Source organism: Gossypium hirsutum, chromosome D10 (genome assembly GCF_007990345.1).
Source record: "Gossypium hirsutum isolate 1008001.06 chromosome D10, Gossypium_hirsutum_v2.1, whole genome shotgun sequence".
Lineage (NCBI taxonomy): Eukaryota > Viridiplantae > Streptophyta > Magnoliopsida > Malvales > Malvaceae > Gossypium > Gossypium hirsutum.
Genome location: NC_053446.1, coordinates 41,963,913 through 41,980,676, shown reverse-complemented (window position 1 = coordinate 41,980,676; position 16,764 = coordinate 41,963,913). Strand labels below are relative to the sequence as shown.

General features: G+C 33.0%; 1 protein-coding gene across 4 annotated transcripts; it reads left to right on the top strand.

The window, feature by feature from the left end:
• Nucleotides 1-3,102: 3,102 nt before the first annotated feature.
• Nucleotides 3,103-15,223, top strand: LOC107957892 (MLO-like protein 10). 4 transcript variants are annotated; one of them, XM_041102473.1, is made up of 11 exons: nt 3,140-3,281; nt 3,366-3,427; nt 3,517-3,591; nt 3,697-3,795; nt 4,114-4,170; nt 13,131-13,204; nt 13,289-13,377; nt 13,459-13,508; nt 13,615-13,655; nt 14,374-14,402; nt 14,966-15,223. In XM_041102473.1, the coding sequence occupies exons 3-11, from the start codon at nt 3,561-3,563 to the stop codon at nt 15,087-15,089; spliced, it is 594 nt and encodes a 197-aa protein (XP_040958407.1). In that variant the 5' UTR covers nt 3,140-3,281; nt 3,366-3,427; nt 3,517-3,560; the 3' UTR covers nt 15,090-15,223. The 4 variants fall into 4 exon arrangements, with proteins under 4 accessions (XP_040958406.1, XP_040958408.1, XP_040958407.1 ...); XM_041102472.1 differs by having other exon boundaries at nt 3,103-3,427; XM_041102474.1 differs by having other exon boundaries at nt 3,138-3,427; nt 14,969-15,223.
• Nucleotides 15,224-16,764: the final 1,541 nt, after the last annotated feature.

Genomic DNA, 16,764 nt, shown 5'->3' with positions numbered 1-16,764 from the left:
GTCTGAAATGTATCACCGGCATTAAGCCTGCTAGACTTAAAGTCTGAAATGTATCACCGGCATTAAGCCTGCTAGACTTAAAGTCTGAATTACTTCACTGGCATTAAGCCTGCTAGACGTAACGTCTGTATTACATTCAATCACTTTATAATAATTCAAACTAACAATTTCATATCTTCACTACCATTCAAAAACTTTTACGTGAATATACATACAAAATCGAAACTTTCACATACGTATATAATTCCATACCAAATTTCGATTCAAGAATTTATACATGTGCATTTATATATATTCGAATCTACCATATGAATGTATAATTTCATACTCAATTTCAAAACAAAAACTTGTACATATATAAATGCACAATCAATCCTCGCATACTTATATAATGACATAACTAAATTCAATACACAACACATACATGTATATTTGCATGCTTATTCGACTTTATATATATATATACATACTTATATAATCATTCAAACCATATATATATATACCTATATCTTATACATACCTTTGATTAATCCAATAATTTATACAAGATCATACTTGTATATTCGAACATGTTATATACAATATCTATAGTCCAAAGTTTATTCAACTATTATACTTTAAATTATAGCTCAATCATAAGATAAAATTAGTATGCATGTATAAATATTAACTTAATAACTTTTAGTTGCTAATAGACTTACCTCGGATATCAGCAAACACGATCGACTATTCGATTACCTTCGACTTCCCCCGATCCAAATTCGTTTTCTTCGTTCCTTGATCTTAATTTTGCTATGAAAGTGCCGAAACTTAAGAAACCATGGATGGTTTCTTCCTTTCCAATATTCGGCTAACAAAGATGAACATATTCATCTTTTTATGACTTATTTTAGTTATAATATTATAATTTACTTAATGACTAAATTAACCTTAATTAAATAAATTATAAATTACATAACTTAAGGGCAATGTTGGCATATACCACCCACTAACTAAATCTTGGTCTAATTACATCTTTAGACCTCCCACTTAAAAAGACAACTACAAATAGGTGATTTTAAATTTTAACCTTTAACTTTTATTTTACGCGATTAAACCCTTTTATTAAATCGGACACTTAAACGACGAAATTAAAACACGAAAATTTTACACAATCAAATGCACACGAAATAAACACACAAAATAATATTAATAATATTTTTCTAATTCAGATTTGTGGTCCCGAAACCACTATTCTGATTAGGGTCAAAACCGGGTTGTTATAGCACCACTAATTCTCGGGCCTTTAGCAGTGTTTTTGGAGAAGCGCTGCTAATGCTCGAGCCTTTAGCAGCGTTTTTGGATAAGCGCCGCTAATGCTCGGGCCTTTAGCGGCGTTTTTGTAGAAGCTCCGCTATTGCTCGGGCCTTTAGTGGCATTTTTTGATGAAGCGCCGCTAATGCTCGGGCCTTTAGCGGCGTTTTTGGAGAAGCGTCGCTAATGCTCGAGCCTTTAGCGGTGTTTTTGAAAAAGCGCCGCTAATGCTCGGGCCTTTAACGACGTTTTTGAAAAAGCGACGCTAATAATAATAAAATCTAAAACCATTTCAATTATCTCATTCTTTGATATATTCTCAAGTAATGTTTCAATTATATATTTTTTTATTATAAGTTGAAAAAATTGATATTTCGTTGTATTTATTATATATTAGTCAAATTTACATTTAAATGATAACAAATAATATTGTTTAATACAAAATGTTTTTATTAAAGAGAAGTCCTAACTCCTAACTATTTATTATTATTTTTCAATCACAGTTTATTTAAACTACTTTACTAGAAAAATATATTAAATTATGAGTAAAATAAAATATCATAAAACTTAAATATCTTATATTTGTAATCATTAATCGAATTACGTTGGGTACTTCATTAGGGTGGGTGAGTGGTGAGTGGCGAATGTAAAATGGAGAAATTAAAATACAATTATTTAAAATAAGTTTAAAATTTTTTGGGTACATAATTGATTGATTTTTAATTTATATATTAAATAATTTCAAATATAATTGTAAAAGATACGGTAGTATTAATTTTAAAATATTTAATTTAATTATCATTATAGTTTAGGATTTAATATATATGGTTTAGAGTATATATATGGTTAATTTAGGATTTAGGGTCAGTTTAAAAGTTATAATTTTAAGGTTTATAGATTATGAAATTAGGGATTATGGATTAGGGATTTTGATTTAAGGGTTGTGATTTAAGGTTTATGGGTTAGGGGCTAGGAGTTAGGGGCCGATTAGGGGTTAGATTTTAAGATCAGTTAGGGATTTAGGGTTTATGGAATTAGGGGTTAGGGGTTAGGTTTAGATTAATTAGTGTGTTTTAATTTATATATTAAATAATGTTTAGGGGTTAGGGATTCAGGGTCATGTTAGGGTTTAGGGATTCATGGTCGGGTTAGGGTTTAGATTAATTAGCATTTTTTTAATTTATATATTAAATAAGGTTTAGGGGTTAGTGGTTAGGAGTTTGAGGTTTGAGGTTAAGAGTTAGTGATTTGGAGTTTAGAGATTCGGGGTCGGGTTAGGGTTTAAGGTTTAGATTAATTAGTATTTTTTAATTTATATACTAAATAAGTTCTTATATAATTTTAAAAGAGATAATAATAAATTGTAAAGATTATTATTTAAAATTGATATGCAATATACAATAATTGAATATAAAAAATTATAAAATATGCGAGCTTTGGCGGCGTTTATAGCAAAAATGCCGCCAATATGTATTAGAATATTTTAAAACGGTGTCGTTTCATTACAAGAATTTAATTTATCAGTGGCGTTTCTTCTGTAAACGCCGAAAAATGTAACATTAACTGTGTTTATGACTAAAAAATATTTAATCTAAACTATTTGATATATTTAAATATTAGATTTAAAAAAATTAATAAAAAATGTAACAAATCGATAGGATTGGTAACTATCTATTTTGAATATATAAGACCAAATTATAACAAAAAAAATAAAATACAAAAACTAAAATTATTTAATGTGTTTTATTCCAAATAAAATATTTTTTTACGGCGTTTTTTATAAAAAAATTTTACTTTTAAAAAAATAGCGCCATTTTATAAAATTCCCTCCCCATCCCCCGAAATCCCCAACTTTTCCCCCAAAAATCCCTTATTTCCCACATCCAAGAAAGAAACCCAGAAGCTTATTCAACTCTAGGGAAAATCAAAATGAAAGAACCCAGAACCAGGAAACCAAGGAAATGATGAGAACTGTGATTTATGGGACGGTTGAATTAGCAACTGCAGATTTTGTTTTGATATATGAGAACTGAGGGTTATGATTCGTTCTAAAATATTTGCATCACTGACAGGTCCTTCAAGAAAAGGGCATTCACATATGGGATGGTAATGCATCCAGGGACTTTCTTGATAGGTATTAGACTCTTTTGATGTCGATTTCTTGTTGAACTAATTACTATTTTCGTGTTGTTATTATAACTTGCGTTTGAGTTGCAATTTCAGCATTGGGTTGACTAGAAGGGAGGAGGGTGACTTGGGACCCGTATATGGGTTCCAATGGAGGCATTTTGGTGCTAGGTTGGTTTTTCTTTCCCTTTTCTACTTTTACTACACTGCTGGTGATCGGTTCTGTATTTCTACTTGATGTTTTATTTCAGATGCCTCATATCTGATACTTTCCAGGTATACTGACATGCTCCTCGGCTCGTTGGGGAGAAGTTTGGCTCACTGGCATCAACCTAAAAACTATGATGTCTAAGACTCCAAGGATGGGTAACAGAGGTTTGATTATTCGGTTATTCCCTTATTTGACTGACTTTTAGTGGTTAGGATTGTATTTTCTTTTCTCCCATTTTTTATTCTCCATTTTAATCGATTTATTCTTAATTTATCAACCCATCTCTGGGCTGGCCTTGTAATTTGAATTCATTTCATCCTGTAATTTTATAAATCTTTTTTATACACCGTTCATATTCAAATATGAGAAACATTAATGTTTGTAATTCACACAGTTCTCTTCTAATCCCACTCTGTTGAGTTGCCATTCTCTATCTCTTCTAATTTATTAGTTGTCATTCTCTATCTCTTCTAATTTATCAGTTGCAAGAAATGAAAGCAGATTGGTATGCTTGCTTAGACAACAGAGTTGGATTCAAGGTATGATCTCTATAATTTAGGTTAGGCTCTGTAATATACTTCTGTTTAGTTGCTTCTTATGTTTATCATTGGAGATTTTAGAACTTTAATTGAATTGTTAAAAGTGGCTTAATTTTTAATTTTGCAAGTTTTTGTTGATCAACAATTTATTTATTTTTTGTGTGTAGTATTTTTCTATATTTTTTTATCTTTCATCATGCTATTGAGAAATATTTCTTACAATGTGCTACCTTTCTAGTAATATTTGGTTCATTTTGTGGTTTTAGTGTGTATTTCAATGTGCTACCTTTCTAGTTCAGTACTGATCTTGATACGGGGTTGCGCGCGGACCAAGATCGAGTTGCCAAGTCACGAGAAACTCCTACGAAAACCCTAAACAATTAGATCTGAAACGAAACAGAAAATTAAAATATTAGATTTTTGAATTTTCAGATCTGAAATAAAATCCCCAAATCAGCAAAGAATCAAATTGAGAATAGAAATAAGTGTTAGGGTTCTTGAAACCCTCAAGGAGATTGTGATTCTGCCCAATTGAACACCAAGATAGTTTCCCCCAAATTTCGACAATCTAATTTCACCCAAAAAGAGTATGGAAAAACCCTAGAAATTGGGGATTTTTGGGCTGATTCCTTAAGATAGAAAAAGGCTGAAAACACAATAAGAAAAGAAAATAGATTAGATAATGATTCAGCACAAGTAGAAATAAAGAAAGAATTGACAGTAAGAAATTAAAAGATAAGTCCTAAGAAGCCTTGAAATCTCGAAAGATCTCACAACTCCCTTCAAACGGCTCTAATCTCCCCTCCAAAGAATATCAATGGCAAGAAGAAGGTTGAAGATGGCTCCCACAATCAAAAAGATTGTTAAAACAACTTCTAAAGAAAACTCAAGAGAAAATCCTTGAAGAACTCAAAGAGAATTTTCACTCAAATCAAATCTGAAATTTTCAATGTAATTGTAATGATAAGTGTTTAACAAGGTGGACAGCCATGCCTTTAAATAGGCCTTATAACTAGTCCTAATCTAATTAGAAAACTAAAATAAAAAAAACTCCTAATTATTTTAATATGGAAATTCGGTCAAAGGTCATTTTATCTGGGACTCTTGGATTGAATATTGACATAAAAATTTAAACTAAGTAAATAAATAAATAAATAAATAAAAATAAAAATAAAACTTTACAACTTGGGCCACTTTGACAATTTGGCCTGATTTTCAACTAAGTATGGATGGATTTCTTGATTGGGCTGGGAATTTGCTTATTGGGCCTCGCCTTCAAGAATTTGGGCTTTTGTGACTCGTATCATTCCCCCCTTCCTCAAAAAGATTCGTCATCGAATCTGAAAAATCAAATGAACTCGACTTTCCTCTATCGAACGGGACTAATGGCAATTGAGTCCACTGAGAAGAATAACCATGAGATAGTAAATAGCAACGGAAATAAGCTTGTAGTCCAATCATAAGCATAATAGAACAGGTATAACGCATGTGAATGGACAGATTCAGATTACCATGCAAACAATCTAATTTACTCACCACTGCCTCGTCAAATATTTGAAACAAAGATGGACATGTTTTAAGGCATTCAGTCGTCTCACATTGTTCCCACAAACCATGAATAAATTGCGAGTAATAAATCAAATGGTAAACATAATCGTCACAAGTAGGTATTTGAAAAGATTCACATGGTTCACAGAGTTGCATAATCATACCATGCATTAATCGACGGTCTATAGATTCACTCACACATGCATTATCAAAAACAAGAATCTTTTTATCAACCATCAAAACAGATAGATCATCAATAAATAAAATAGGACAGTCAAGCACGTTTCGATCTAAATGTTCATCAACACGATCTTTATCACTATCCGAGGAGTACAAAAGTGTTTCAAAGGTTTCAAGCATCTTACCTCGATAAGCAGAAGAATAAGGGTCGATTTTACCTTTTTCATTTAAAACAAACCTTCGCTCATCGGGGGCATAGTGTAGTTGAATCTCCGTTGTTGAGTTAACCTTTGTCAAATGGAACTCAAACTTCATGTACAACCACATAAACTGTTTAAGGCACGAATATAAATTGAAAACAAATTTGGAAAATTTCGTTACCTTATTCTCCAAAACAGATTTGGACAAATTCGAGGATTTTACACAAGGTAAATCAAGAGAATAACAAATCACGCTTCTTTTCGTAATGACTTTATCAACCACAATCGAAGAGTAACAATTAATCGGATCAAAATGAGGGGATCTTTTAAGAACTAAGTCACCAAAAGTTTTATCAATAATTTTCAAATCTGCAATGGACTCGGTTTCTAAAATTTCCTTACCTCGCTTACCTTCGGGATCATGTAGTGTGATTTCATCTTTGCCTAAGTTGATCGTATGAAAGCGTCTTTCATTTGAGAGGTATTGAAGTTGAAAGTTATCTTTCGATCTTTCAGGAACCTGAAAAGTAGCAACACAAGAAAAATTCATATCTTGGTTAGTGGAAACATTCCTCACTAGCCTTTCCTCGTCTTTTTCTTTTGTTTCTTTTTCTAACTCATTTTCTCTTCTTTCTTCAACTTCTTTTTCAAATTTCTTTTCTGTTTCACATTCCTTTTCACTCTCAATCTCTTTTGCTCTTTTTCATTCTCTTTTTCTTTTTCCTCACTTGTTTTAACAGAATTTCTCAGTTTGATTTGGTCCTCATGGACTTGTTCCGGAGTGAGCGGCACTAAGGTAAGTTTCTTTCCTTGATGCTTGAAAGAATACCTATTGGTACGACCATCGTGAGTGACTTTTCGATCCAGTTGCCATGGTTCTCCTAGCAATAAATGGCAGGCTTGAATAGGTACTACGTCGCACACGACTTCGTCTTGATATTTACCGATAGAAAACGCGATGCGCACTTGTTGAGTGACCTTAAATTGGCTTTCGTTGCTAAGCCCTTGTAGTTGATAAGGTCGTGGATGCTTGGTAGTGGTTAAGCAAAGCTTTTCCACCATCGTCGTGCTGGCTACGTTCGAGCAACTTTCACCATCAATAATAACTCTACAAAGCTTACCTTGTACATGGCAGCGAGTATGAAAGAGATGTTCTCGTTGCTGCTCGCTCTTTGGTTTTGCCAAAGAGGGTTGTCCACGATCATGAAGATCATAATCAGTTCTAGGGACACGCCGAGGAGCGCGCCTATGAGCAGGAGGCTGGTTATCCACATCGTCTTTAATTTGATCTCGATATTGAGGCTCTTGATTCAACCGCACCTCATTGATAGTAGCAGTCAACGCTCGAAGTGCAGCAGCCTGTTCGTCCAACTGTTGTTGGAATTTTTTAAATATGTCACTAGTATTATCACCTGTAGACATTTTTTTTAAAACCTGCAAAACACTCAACACTCAAAAATAAAAGTTATCAAACCTCACTGTTAATCACTCAAAAAGAAAAAATCAAATTCTCAATGAGGTCGAATTCAATCTTGTGAGTTCTTTATCAGAGTTTATATCAACCAATTAGAGAGTGTGAACCAAACTACCAAAGAATCCTAATTTGCACTAGGATGCTAAAAACTGACGAGACACCAATTGATTCGTGTTGCACCGAGGAAGAAGTTGTGCACACGTTTAAATCCTACTAACACAAGAAACAAGAAGGTGTTAGATAACGTAAAGGAAGAATAAAGGGAAACAAATGAAAACCTACAGCTAAGAATCAATAAAAATTGCTGAAAACAGAAAACCCGAAAAACTGCGGAGTAACTTGACAACTTCGTTCGAGGTGTTCCCGATCTCCAAAAATCACAAAATTAAATCTGGAATGTCTTCAAATATTGAATTTTTGATCTGGAAAATTTTGGCACCAAATTCAACCCGCTGAATATTTTTTTAATTTTTTATTAGATTTCGTCTTTTTTCAATTTTTTGACTTTTTCGACTTATTTTTTTTGCGGGAAATATTTTTTTATATTCAATAACAGTGCCAAAAATATGTATGTAAAATTTCAGATCAATCAGAAAACATTTACCCGCTCAAATGAATTTTTTTCGAAAATTTTTCTGTGTAAAACTGCTGTTTGTAATTTAAAAAATAGAGATCAGTTTAGAAATCAACCAAGAACACCCAAAACGCCCAAAATCTGATACCAAATGATACGGGGTTGCGCGCGGACCAAGATCGAGTTGCCAAGTCACGAGAAACTCCTACGAAAACCCTAAACAATTAGATCTGAAACGAAACAGAAAATTAAAAGATTAGATTTTTGAATTTTCAGATCTGAAATAAAATCCCCAAATCAGCAAAGAATCAAATTGAGAATAGAAATAAGTGTTAGGGTTCTTGAAACCCTCAAGGAGATTGTGATTCTGCCCAATTGAACACCAAGATAGTTTCCCCCAAATTTCGACAATCTAATTTCACCCAAAAAGAGTATGGAAAAACCCTAGAAATTGGGGATTTTGGGGCTGATTCCTTAAGATAGAAAAAGGCTGAAAACACAATAAGAACAGAAAATAGATTAGATAATGATTCAGCACAAGTAGAAATAAAGAAAGAATTGACAGTAAGAAATTAAAAGATAAGTCCTAAGAAGCCTTGAAATCTCGAAAGATCTCACAACTCCCTTCAAACGGCTCTAATCTCCCCTCCAAAGAATATCAATGGCAAGAAGAAGGTTGAAGATGGCTCCCACAATCAAAAAGATTGTTAAAACAACTTCTAAAGAAAACTCAAGAGAAAATCCTTGAAGAACTCAAAGAGAATTTTCACTCAAATCAAATCTGAAATTTTCAATGTAATTGTAATGATAAGTGTTTAACAAGGTGGACAGCCATGCCTTTAAATAGGCCTTATAACTAGTCCTAATCTAATTAGAAAACTAAAATAAAAAAAACTCCTAATTATTTTAATATGGAAATTCGGTCAAAGGTCATTTTATCTGGGACTCTTGGATTGAATATTGACATAAAATTTAAACTAAGTAAATAAATAAATAAATAAATAAAAATAAAATAAAACTTTACAACTTGGGCCACTTTGACAATTTGGCCTGATTTTCAACTAAGTATGGATGGATTTCTTGATTGGGCTGGGAATTTGCTTATTGGGCCTCGCCTTCAAGAATTTGGGCTTTTGTGACTCGTATCATTCCCCCTTCCTCAAAAAGATTCGTCCTCGAATCTGAAAAATCAAATGAACTCGACTTTCCTCTATCGAACGGGACTAATGGCAATTGAGTCCACTGAGAAGAATAGCCATGAGATAGTAAATAGCAACGGAAATAAGCTTGTAGTCCAATCATAAGCATAATAGAACAGGTATAACGCATGTGAATGGACAGATTCAGATTACCATGCAAACAATCTAATTTACTCACCACTGCCTCGTCAAATATTTGAAACAAAGATGGACATGTTTTAAGGCATTCAGTCGTCTCACATTGTTCCCACAAACCATGAATAAATTGCGAGTAATAAATCAAATGGTAAACATAATCGTCACAAGTAGGTATTTGAAAAGATTCACATGGTTCACAGAGTTGCATAATCATACCATGCATTAATCGACGGTCTATAGATTCACTCACACATGCATTATCAAAAACAAGAATCTTTTTATCAACCATCAAAACAGATAGATCATCAATAAATAAAATAGGACAGTCAAGCACGTTTCGATCTAAGTGTTCATCAACACGATCTTTATCACTATCCGAGGAGTACAAAAGTGTTTCAAAGGTTTCAAGCATCTTACCTCGATAAGCAGAAGAATAAGGGTCGATTTTACCTTTTTCATTTAAAACAAACCTTCGCTCATCGGGGGCATAGTGTAGTTGAATCTCCGTTGTTGAGTTAACCTTTGTCAAATGGAACTCAAACTTCATGTACAACCACATAAACTGTTTAAGGCACGAATATAAATTGAAAACAAATTTGGAAAATTTCGTTACCTTATTCTCCAAAACAGATTTGGACAAATTCGAGGATTTTACACAAGGTAAATCAAGAGAATAACAAATCACGCTTCTTTTCGTAATGACTTTATCAACCACAATCGAAGAGTAACAATTAATCGGATCAAAATGAGGGGATCTTTTAAGAACTAAGTCACCAAAAGTTTTATCAATAATTTTCAAATCTGCAATGGACTCGGTTTCTAAAATTTCCTTACCTCGCTTACCTTCGGGATCATGTAGTGTGATTTCATCTTTGCCTAAGTTGATCGTATGAAAGCGTCTTTCATTTGAGAGGTATTGAAGTTGAAAGTTATCTTTCGATCTTTCAGGAACTTGAAAAGTAGCAACACAAGAAAAATTCATATCTTGGTTAGTGGAAACATTCCTCACTAGCCTTTCCTCGTCTTTTTCTTTTGTTTCTTTTCTAACTCATTTTCTCTTCTTTCTTCAACTTCTTTTTCAAATTTCTTTTCTGTTTCACATTCCTTTTCACTCTCAATCTCTTTTGCTCTTTTTCATTCTCTTTTTCTTTTTCCTCACTTGTTTTAACAGAATTTCTCAGTTTGATTTGGTCCTCATGGACTTGTTCCGGAGTGAGCGGCACTAAGGTAAGTTTCTTTCCTTGATGCTTGAAAGAATACCTATTGGTACGACCATCGTGAGTGACTTTTCGATCCAGTTGCCATGGTTCTCCTAGCAATAAATGGCAGGCTTGAATAGGTACTACGTCGCACACGACTTCGTCTTGATATTTACCGATAGAAAACGCGATGCGCACTTGTTGAGTGACCTTAAATTGGCTTTCGTTGCTAAGCCCTTGTAGTTGATAAGGTCGTGGATGCTTGGTAGTGGTTAAGCAAAGCTTTTCCACCATCGTCGTGCTGGCTACGTTCGAGCAACTTTCACCATCAATAATAACTCTACAAAGCTTACCTTGTACATGGCAGCGAGTATGAAAGAGATGTTCTCGTTGCTGCTCCTCTTTGGTTTTGCCAAAGAGGGTTGTCCACGATAATGAAGATCATAATCAGTTCTAGGGACACGCCGAGGAGCGCGCCTATGAGCAGGAGGCTGGTTATCCACATCGTCTTTAATTTGATCTCGATATTGAGGCTCTTGATTCAACCGCACCTCATTGATAGTAGCAGTCAACGCTCGAAGTGCAGCAGCCTGTTCGTCCAACTGTTGTTGGAATTTTTAAATATGTCACTAGTATTATCACCTGTAGACATTTTTTTAAAACCTGCAAAACACTCAACACTCAAAAATAAAAGTTATCAAACCTCACTGTTAATCACTCAAAAAGAAAAAATCAAATTCTCAATGAGGTCGAATTCAATCTTGTGAGTTCTTTATCAGAGTTTATATCAACCAATTAGAGAGTGTGAACCAAACTACCAAAGAATACTAATTTGCACTAGGATGCTAAAAACTGACGAGACACCAATTGATTCGTGTTGCACCGAGGAAGAAGTTGTGCACACGTTTAAATCCTACTAACACAAGAAACAAGAAGGTGTTAGATAACGTAAAGGAAGAATAAAGGGAAACAAATGAAAACCTACAGCTAAGAATCAATAAAAATTGCTGAAAACAGAAAACCCGAAAAACTGCGGAGTAACTTGACAACTTCGTTCGAGGTGTTCCCGATCTCCAAAAATCACAAAATTAAATCTGGAATGTCTTCAAATATTGAATTTTTGATCTGGAAAGTTTTGGCACCAAATTCAACCCGCTGAATATTTTTTTAATTTTTTATTAGATTTCGTCTTTTTTCAATTTTTTGACTTTTTCGACTTATTTTTTTTGCGGGAAATATTTTTGTATATTCAATAACAGTGCCAAAAATATGTATGTAAAATTTCAGATCAATCAGAAAACATTTACCCGCTCAAATGAATTTTTTTCGAAAATTTTTCTGTGTAAAACTGCTGTTTGTAATTTAAAAATAGAGATCAGTTTAGAAATCAACCAAGAACACCCAAAACGCCCAAAATCTGATACCAAATGATACGGGGTTGCGCGCGGACCAAGATCGAGTTGCCAAGTCACGAGAAACTCCTACGAAAACCCTAAACAATTAGATCTGAAACGAAACAGAAAATTAAAAGATTAGATTTTTGAATTTTCAGATCTGAAATAAAATCCCCAAATCAGCAAAGAATCAAATTGAGATTAGAAATAAGTGTTAGGGTTCTTGAAACCCTCAAGGAGATTGTGATTCTGCCCAATTGAACACCAAGATAGTTTCCCCCAAATTTCGACAATCTAATTTCACCCAAAAAGAGTATGGAAAAACCCTAGAAATTGGGGATTTTTGGGCTGATTCTTTAAGATAGAAAAAGGCTGAAAACACAATAAGAACAGAAAATAGATTAGATAATGATTCAGCACAAGTAGAAATAAAGAAAGAATTGACAGTAAGAAATTAAAAGATAAGTCCTAAGAAGCCTTGAAATCTCGAAAGATCTCACAACTCCCTTCAAACGGCTCTAATCTCCCCTCCAAAGAATATCAATGGCAAGAAGAAGGTTGAAGATGGCTCCCACAATCAAAAAGATTGTTAAAACAACTTCTAAAGAAAACTCAAGAGAAAATCCTTGAAGAACTCAAAGAGAATTTTCACTCAAATCAAATCTGAAATTTTCAATGTAATTGTAATGATAAGTGTTTAACAAGGTGGACAGCCATGCCTTTAAATAGGCCTTATAACTAGTCCTAATCTAATTAGAAAACTAAAATAAAAAAACTCCTAATTATTTTAATATGGAAATTCGGTCAAAGGTCATTTTATCTGGGACTCTTGGATTGAATATTGACATAAAAATTTAAACTAAGTAAATAAATAAATAAATAAATAAAATAAAAATAAAACTTTACAACTTGGGCCACTTTGACAATTTGGCCTGATTTTCAACTAAGTATGGATTGATTTCTTGATTGGGCTGGGAATTTGCTTATTGGGCCTCGCCTTCAAGAATTTGGGCTTTTGTGACTCGTATCAGATCTTCTTAGACATTCATTGCAGGGGTGCTTCTTTCGACAATTTTTCAGGTCTGTTGGGAGGTTGACTACTTGACATTGCGGAATGGATTCATCAACGTGAGTTTCTTTCAATTGCAAAGGCAACACAGTATATGATATTGGTTTGTCCTCCTTCCTGATTATTTCAACCTTGTCTTGTAGGTTCATTTAGCTCCTGGAAGTAAGTTCAACTTCCAAAAGTATATCAAAAGATCATTAGAGGATGACTTCAAGATCGTCGTAGGAGTAAGGTACTAGTTATATTTATGTGTTACACTAGACAACCTCCCTTGCTGTTAATGTGTCTGAACCTAGGTTTAATCTGTTTGCAGTCCAGTGCTCTGGGCATCATTTGTGGTCTACTTGCTGCTAAATGTCAGAGGTGAGCCCCCTTTTCTTTAGTGGATCCTTTCAGATTAAATTTTTTCTATGGTAAACTGAATTAAAAGCTGAATTATGTTTGCTAATATAACACATGCTTTTTCCAGGTTGGCATGCACTATTTTGGGCATCCTTAGTTCCTGTGATTGTAAGAAATATTTCTCAATAGCAGTTTCTAAAATCAGAAAATTATTTTCGAAAATCAGTTCTCATTACTATTATTTTTGAATAAATTATTTTTTCTAAACATTCTTATATATTTCCCGTTCTGTGTATTCTTTATTTTGCCTATTTTAGTCGTTTCATTTATTCCGATTGGTCCTTTAGAGTTCTAACTTAGACAGTTCTGTTTCTTGCTTTGTTTGTTTGAACTTTTATTTATTTTCTATGCCTTTATGTTGTTATTTTTGTCTTTAGTAACATATTTTTGCCTACCTCAAGGTTAGCTGACACTTAAATTATAATTTATCTTAGGCTTATGTTGTAATGTTGTTGAAGTTCTTTTGGTATGTTATGTTGTATGCAATGGTTCAAAATTGTGATCAAATTGTGTAACACTTCCTAGGTAATGCTATTCTTTAATCTTAACTCAAAACTAAGCTATGGTTTCTCATGTTCTTGGGATGAGGTGTCCATTGATATCCGTTTTATTTCTTGCCTGTTTAGTTTTATTCTGTTCTAATTTCCATTGTCCCTTCAAGTATAAAGAGCTTCTTTTTTTTAAAAAAAATTCTCATGCTAACAAGCACATTAAGCTGTACAAGGATATGCAATTTTTAGTTATAACATTGGACTAATATTTTCTGTTTTTCTTCATCTTGAGTTGATGTGTACATGATTTATTGAAAAAAAGATTTTCGTTTCAGGTAAATAATTCAAGAGGTGCCGAACATAGGTAAGCTGCTTCTTAAGTTTAAGCCTTTTCATTTAACCTTCAGCCAGGATGTTTCTTAACATATAGAAATTGTATTATTAATTTTGTTGATGTCAAAGAATCATTGAACCTAAAAGTTTAAGTTATTATATTAGTGCCTTTATTTTGTTGTTTTTGGTTCTAATGTCCACTTTTGCCCTTAGCTGTCTTTATAGTTTTATGATCTATTAGTTCCTCTATTTTTTATATGATAAGAGTTGCCACATGATTTGCTATCTTGCTTCTATGGGATTTCAAGAAAAATATGTTGTTGAATGTACTTGCTTTTTTAGGTTCGTACTTTATTATTATGGTTATGCTTTTTATTCCGACTCTTTATGATTTAAGTACCAGTGTTCGGAACCCATGGATGTGGGAAAACTTGGAAAAAAAAATTGAACATACTCATCTCAGACATGCCTTCATACCCATATCTGACATGTCTTTATACTGACACCTAACACTCATACCTCAGTCCGAGTAACATGGTTCTTTTCTTTTTCAAGTTCTAAATTGTTTAACAATAGGTTCTTTGTTTTCTTAAGCAGGGATGATGAAGATGATTCTGTTGCCAAGATAAAGGCAGCTAAGGAAGCCTTGGAAGCAAAACAAAACGTAACAAATAGCTTGTCTGCTACCTGTTCTTTTTTTTATTATCATGTTTTATAATTTTGTGACATTGTTCTTGGTACTCTGAAGATATTTATGGAAAATTACCCTATGATTCTATTGTATTTATATTGCATGGCTGCACCATGTATTTCTTAACTAGTTTGATAAATTTTATGTGTGGTGTTTAATTTTCCGTTTACTGTCTGTGTTTTAATTTTTCATATGTATTATTTATTTTAGTTTTGATTCTAAATTTTTATTTTTACTTTAATATTTATGACAACTTGAGTTCTAACTTTTGGATTTTAATTGTGTTATTAATTTATTATTTTAAATTCTAAAATTAAATTCATTAATTATTATATTTAGTTTTAAAGTTAAAAATTTTCATAGAAAATTTAATTTAAATAATATTTTTTTATTTATCATTGAAAAGTATATTTAAAGTTCAAATTTAAAAAATAAAACATAATATAATATTTATCATAAAAATAAATATTATTTGATTAAAATAAATTTTTAAAGGTTATATTTTTAGCGGCGTTTTTGCGAGAAGCACCGCTAAAGGTAGTGGTCTTTAGCGGCATTTGTGAGAAAAGCGCCGCTAAAGGTCTTGGTCTTTAGCGGCGTTTTTGGGAAAAGCACCCCTAAAGGTCTTGGTCTTTAACGACATTTTAGAAAAAAACGCCGCTAAAGTTAGCGACGTGTTCTTCAGCGGCGTTTTTTCCAGCGCTTCTTAAAGCGCCGCTAAAAGCCTATTTTGGTGTAGTGTTATGTAACATCCTAAACCTGGCCTAGACATTATGGCCGAATCTGTAAATGTTACGAAGAAGGGTTTTGAAACAAAAGTTTCATGTTAAAACTTTTCATGTTAATTTTCTAAAAGAATCCACATTTTCGGAAAAACTTATTACTAATCTCTTTAATGAAATCATCATTTATTTCCCTTTAAAGTAAAACGTTAATTTGCAGTGAAAGTTTGTAAGTTGTTATAGTTGAAAACCGAGCTTGTGTTTTCAAAAACATTTGTTTGCATAAAATCGTGTTTGCCAAACGTCGCAGTTTAAAAATAAAAAAGCATCCAAAACCAATATTATAAACAACAGTCCAGAGAGTCCCAAAATTACAAAATTCTCAAAGAAAAATCCCAAAAATTTAATAATTTAATAATTGGAAATAGTTTCCGGACTAGTGGTCATCGCTGAGCCTCTGTCGCACCGACTCACCAATGCTTGAGGATTACTTGAACAGAACAAACAAACAGATGTGAGTTTCTAAAAACTCGGTGTGTAACTTAATAGAGACATGCATGCTCATAAACTCAGATTTCTCATGTAGCAGATCATTTACGGATAAAGGTCCTTAATAGAATCAGATAATATCAGAATCGGATTATCAAAACATACAGATATGAAAAATGAAAAATCCTATCCCCATCCTCTACACACCATCTCTGACCATCCCAACACACCATGTGGTGTATAAAACACTCATCCATCCCTACCCACCACATAGTGTCTTTATGACACTTATCAGAATAGTTTGCAGTCAAACTGCTAGTATCTCAAGGAAATGTTGCCTCACAGAACACTTCCTCCATATATACAATTCCACCCCACACACAGATACAAATAAAAGATAACAGATATAACATAATTAATGTGTCCCGCATGCTCATATACAGATAACATACATGTTATTGCGAAATAGTCAAATCTTATATATCAAATTC

Bases quoted from the DNA above. Each gene is read 5' to 3' on its own strand.
- LOC107957892 (XM_041102472.1), top strand. From the start codon at position 3,561: ATGGGTTCCAATGGAGGCATTTTGGTGCTAG. The intron at 3,592-3,696 runs GTTGGTTTTTCT...GATACTTTCCAG, and splicing joins TGGAGGCATTTTGGTGCTAG to GTATACTGACATGCTCCTCG. The intron at 13,378-13,458 runs GTACTAGTTATA...ATCTGTTTGCAG, and splicing joins AAGATCGTCGTAGGAGTAAG to TCCAGTGCTCTGGGCATCAT.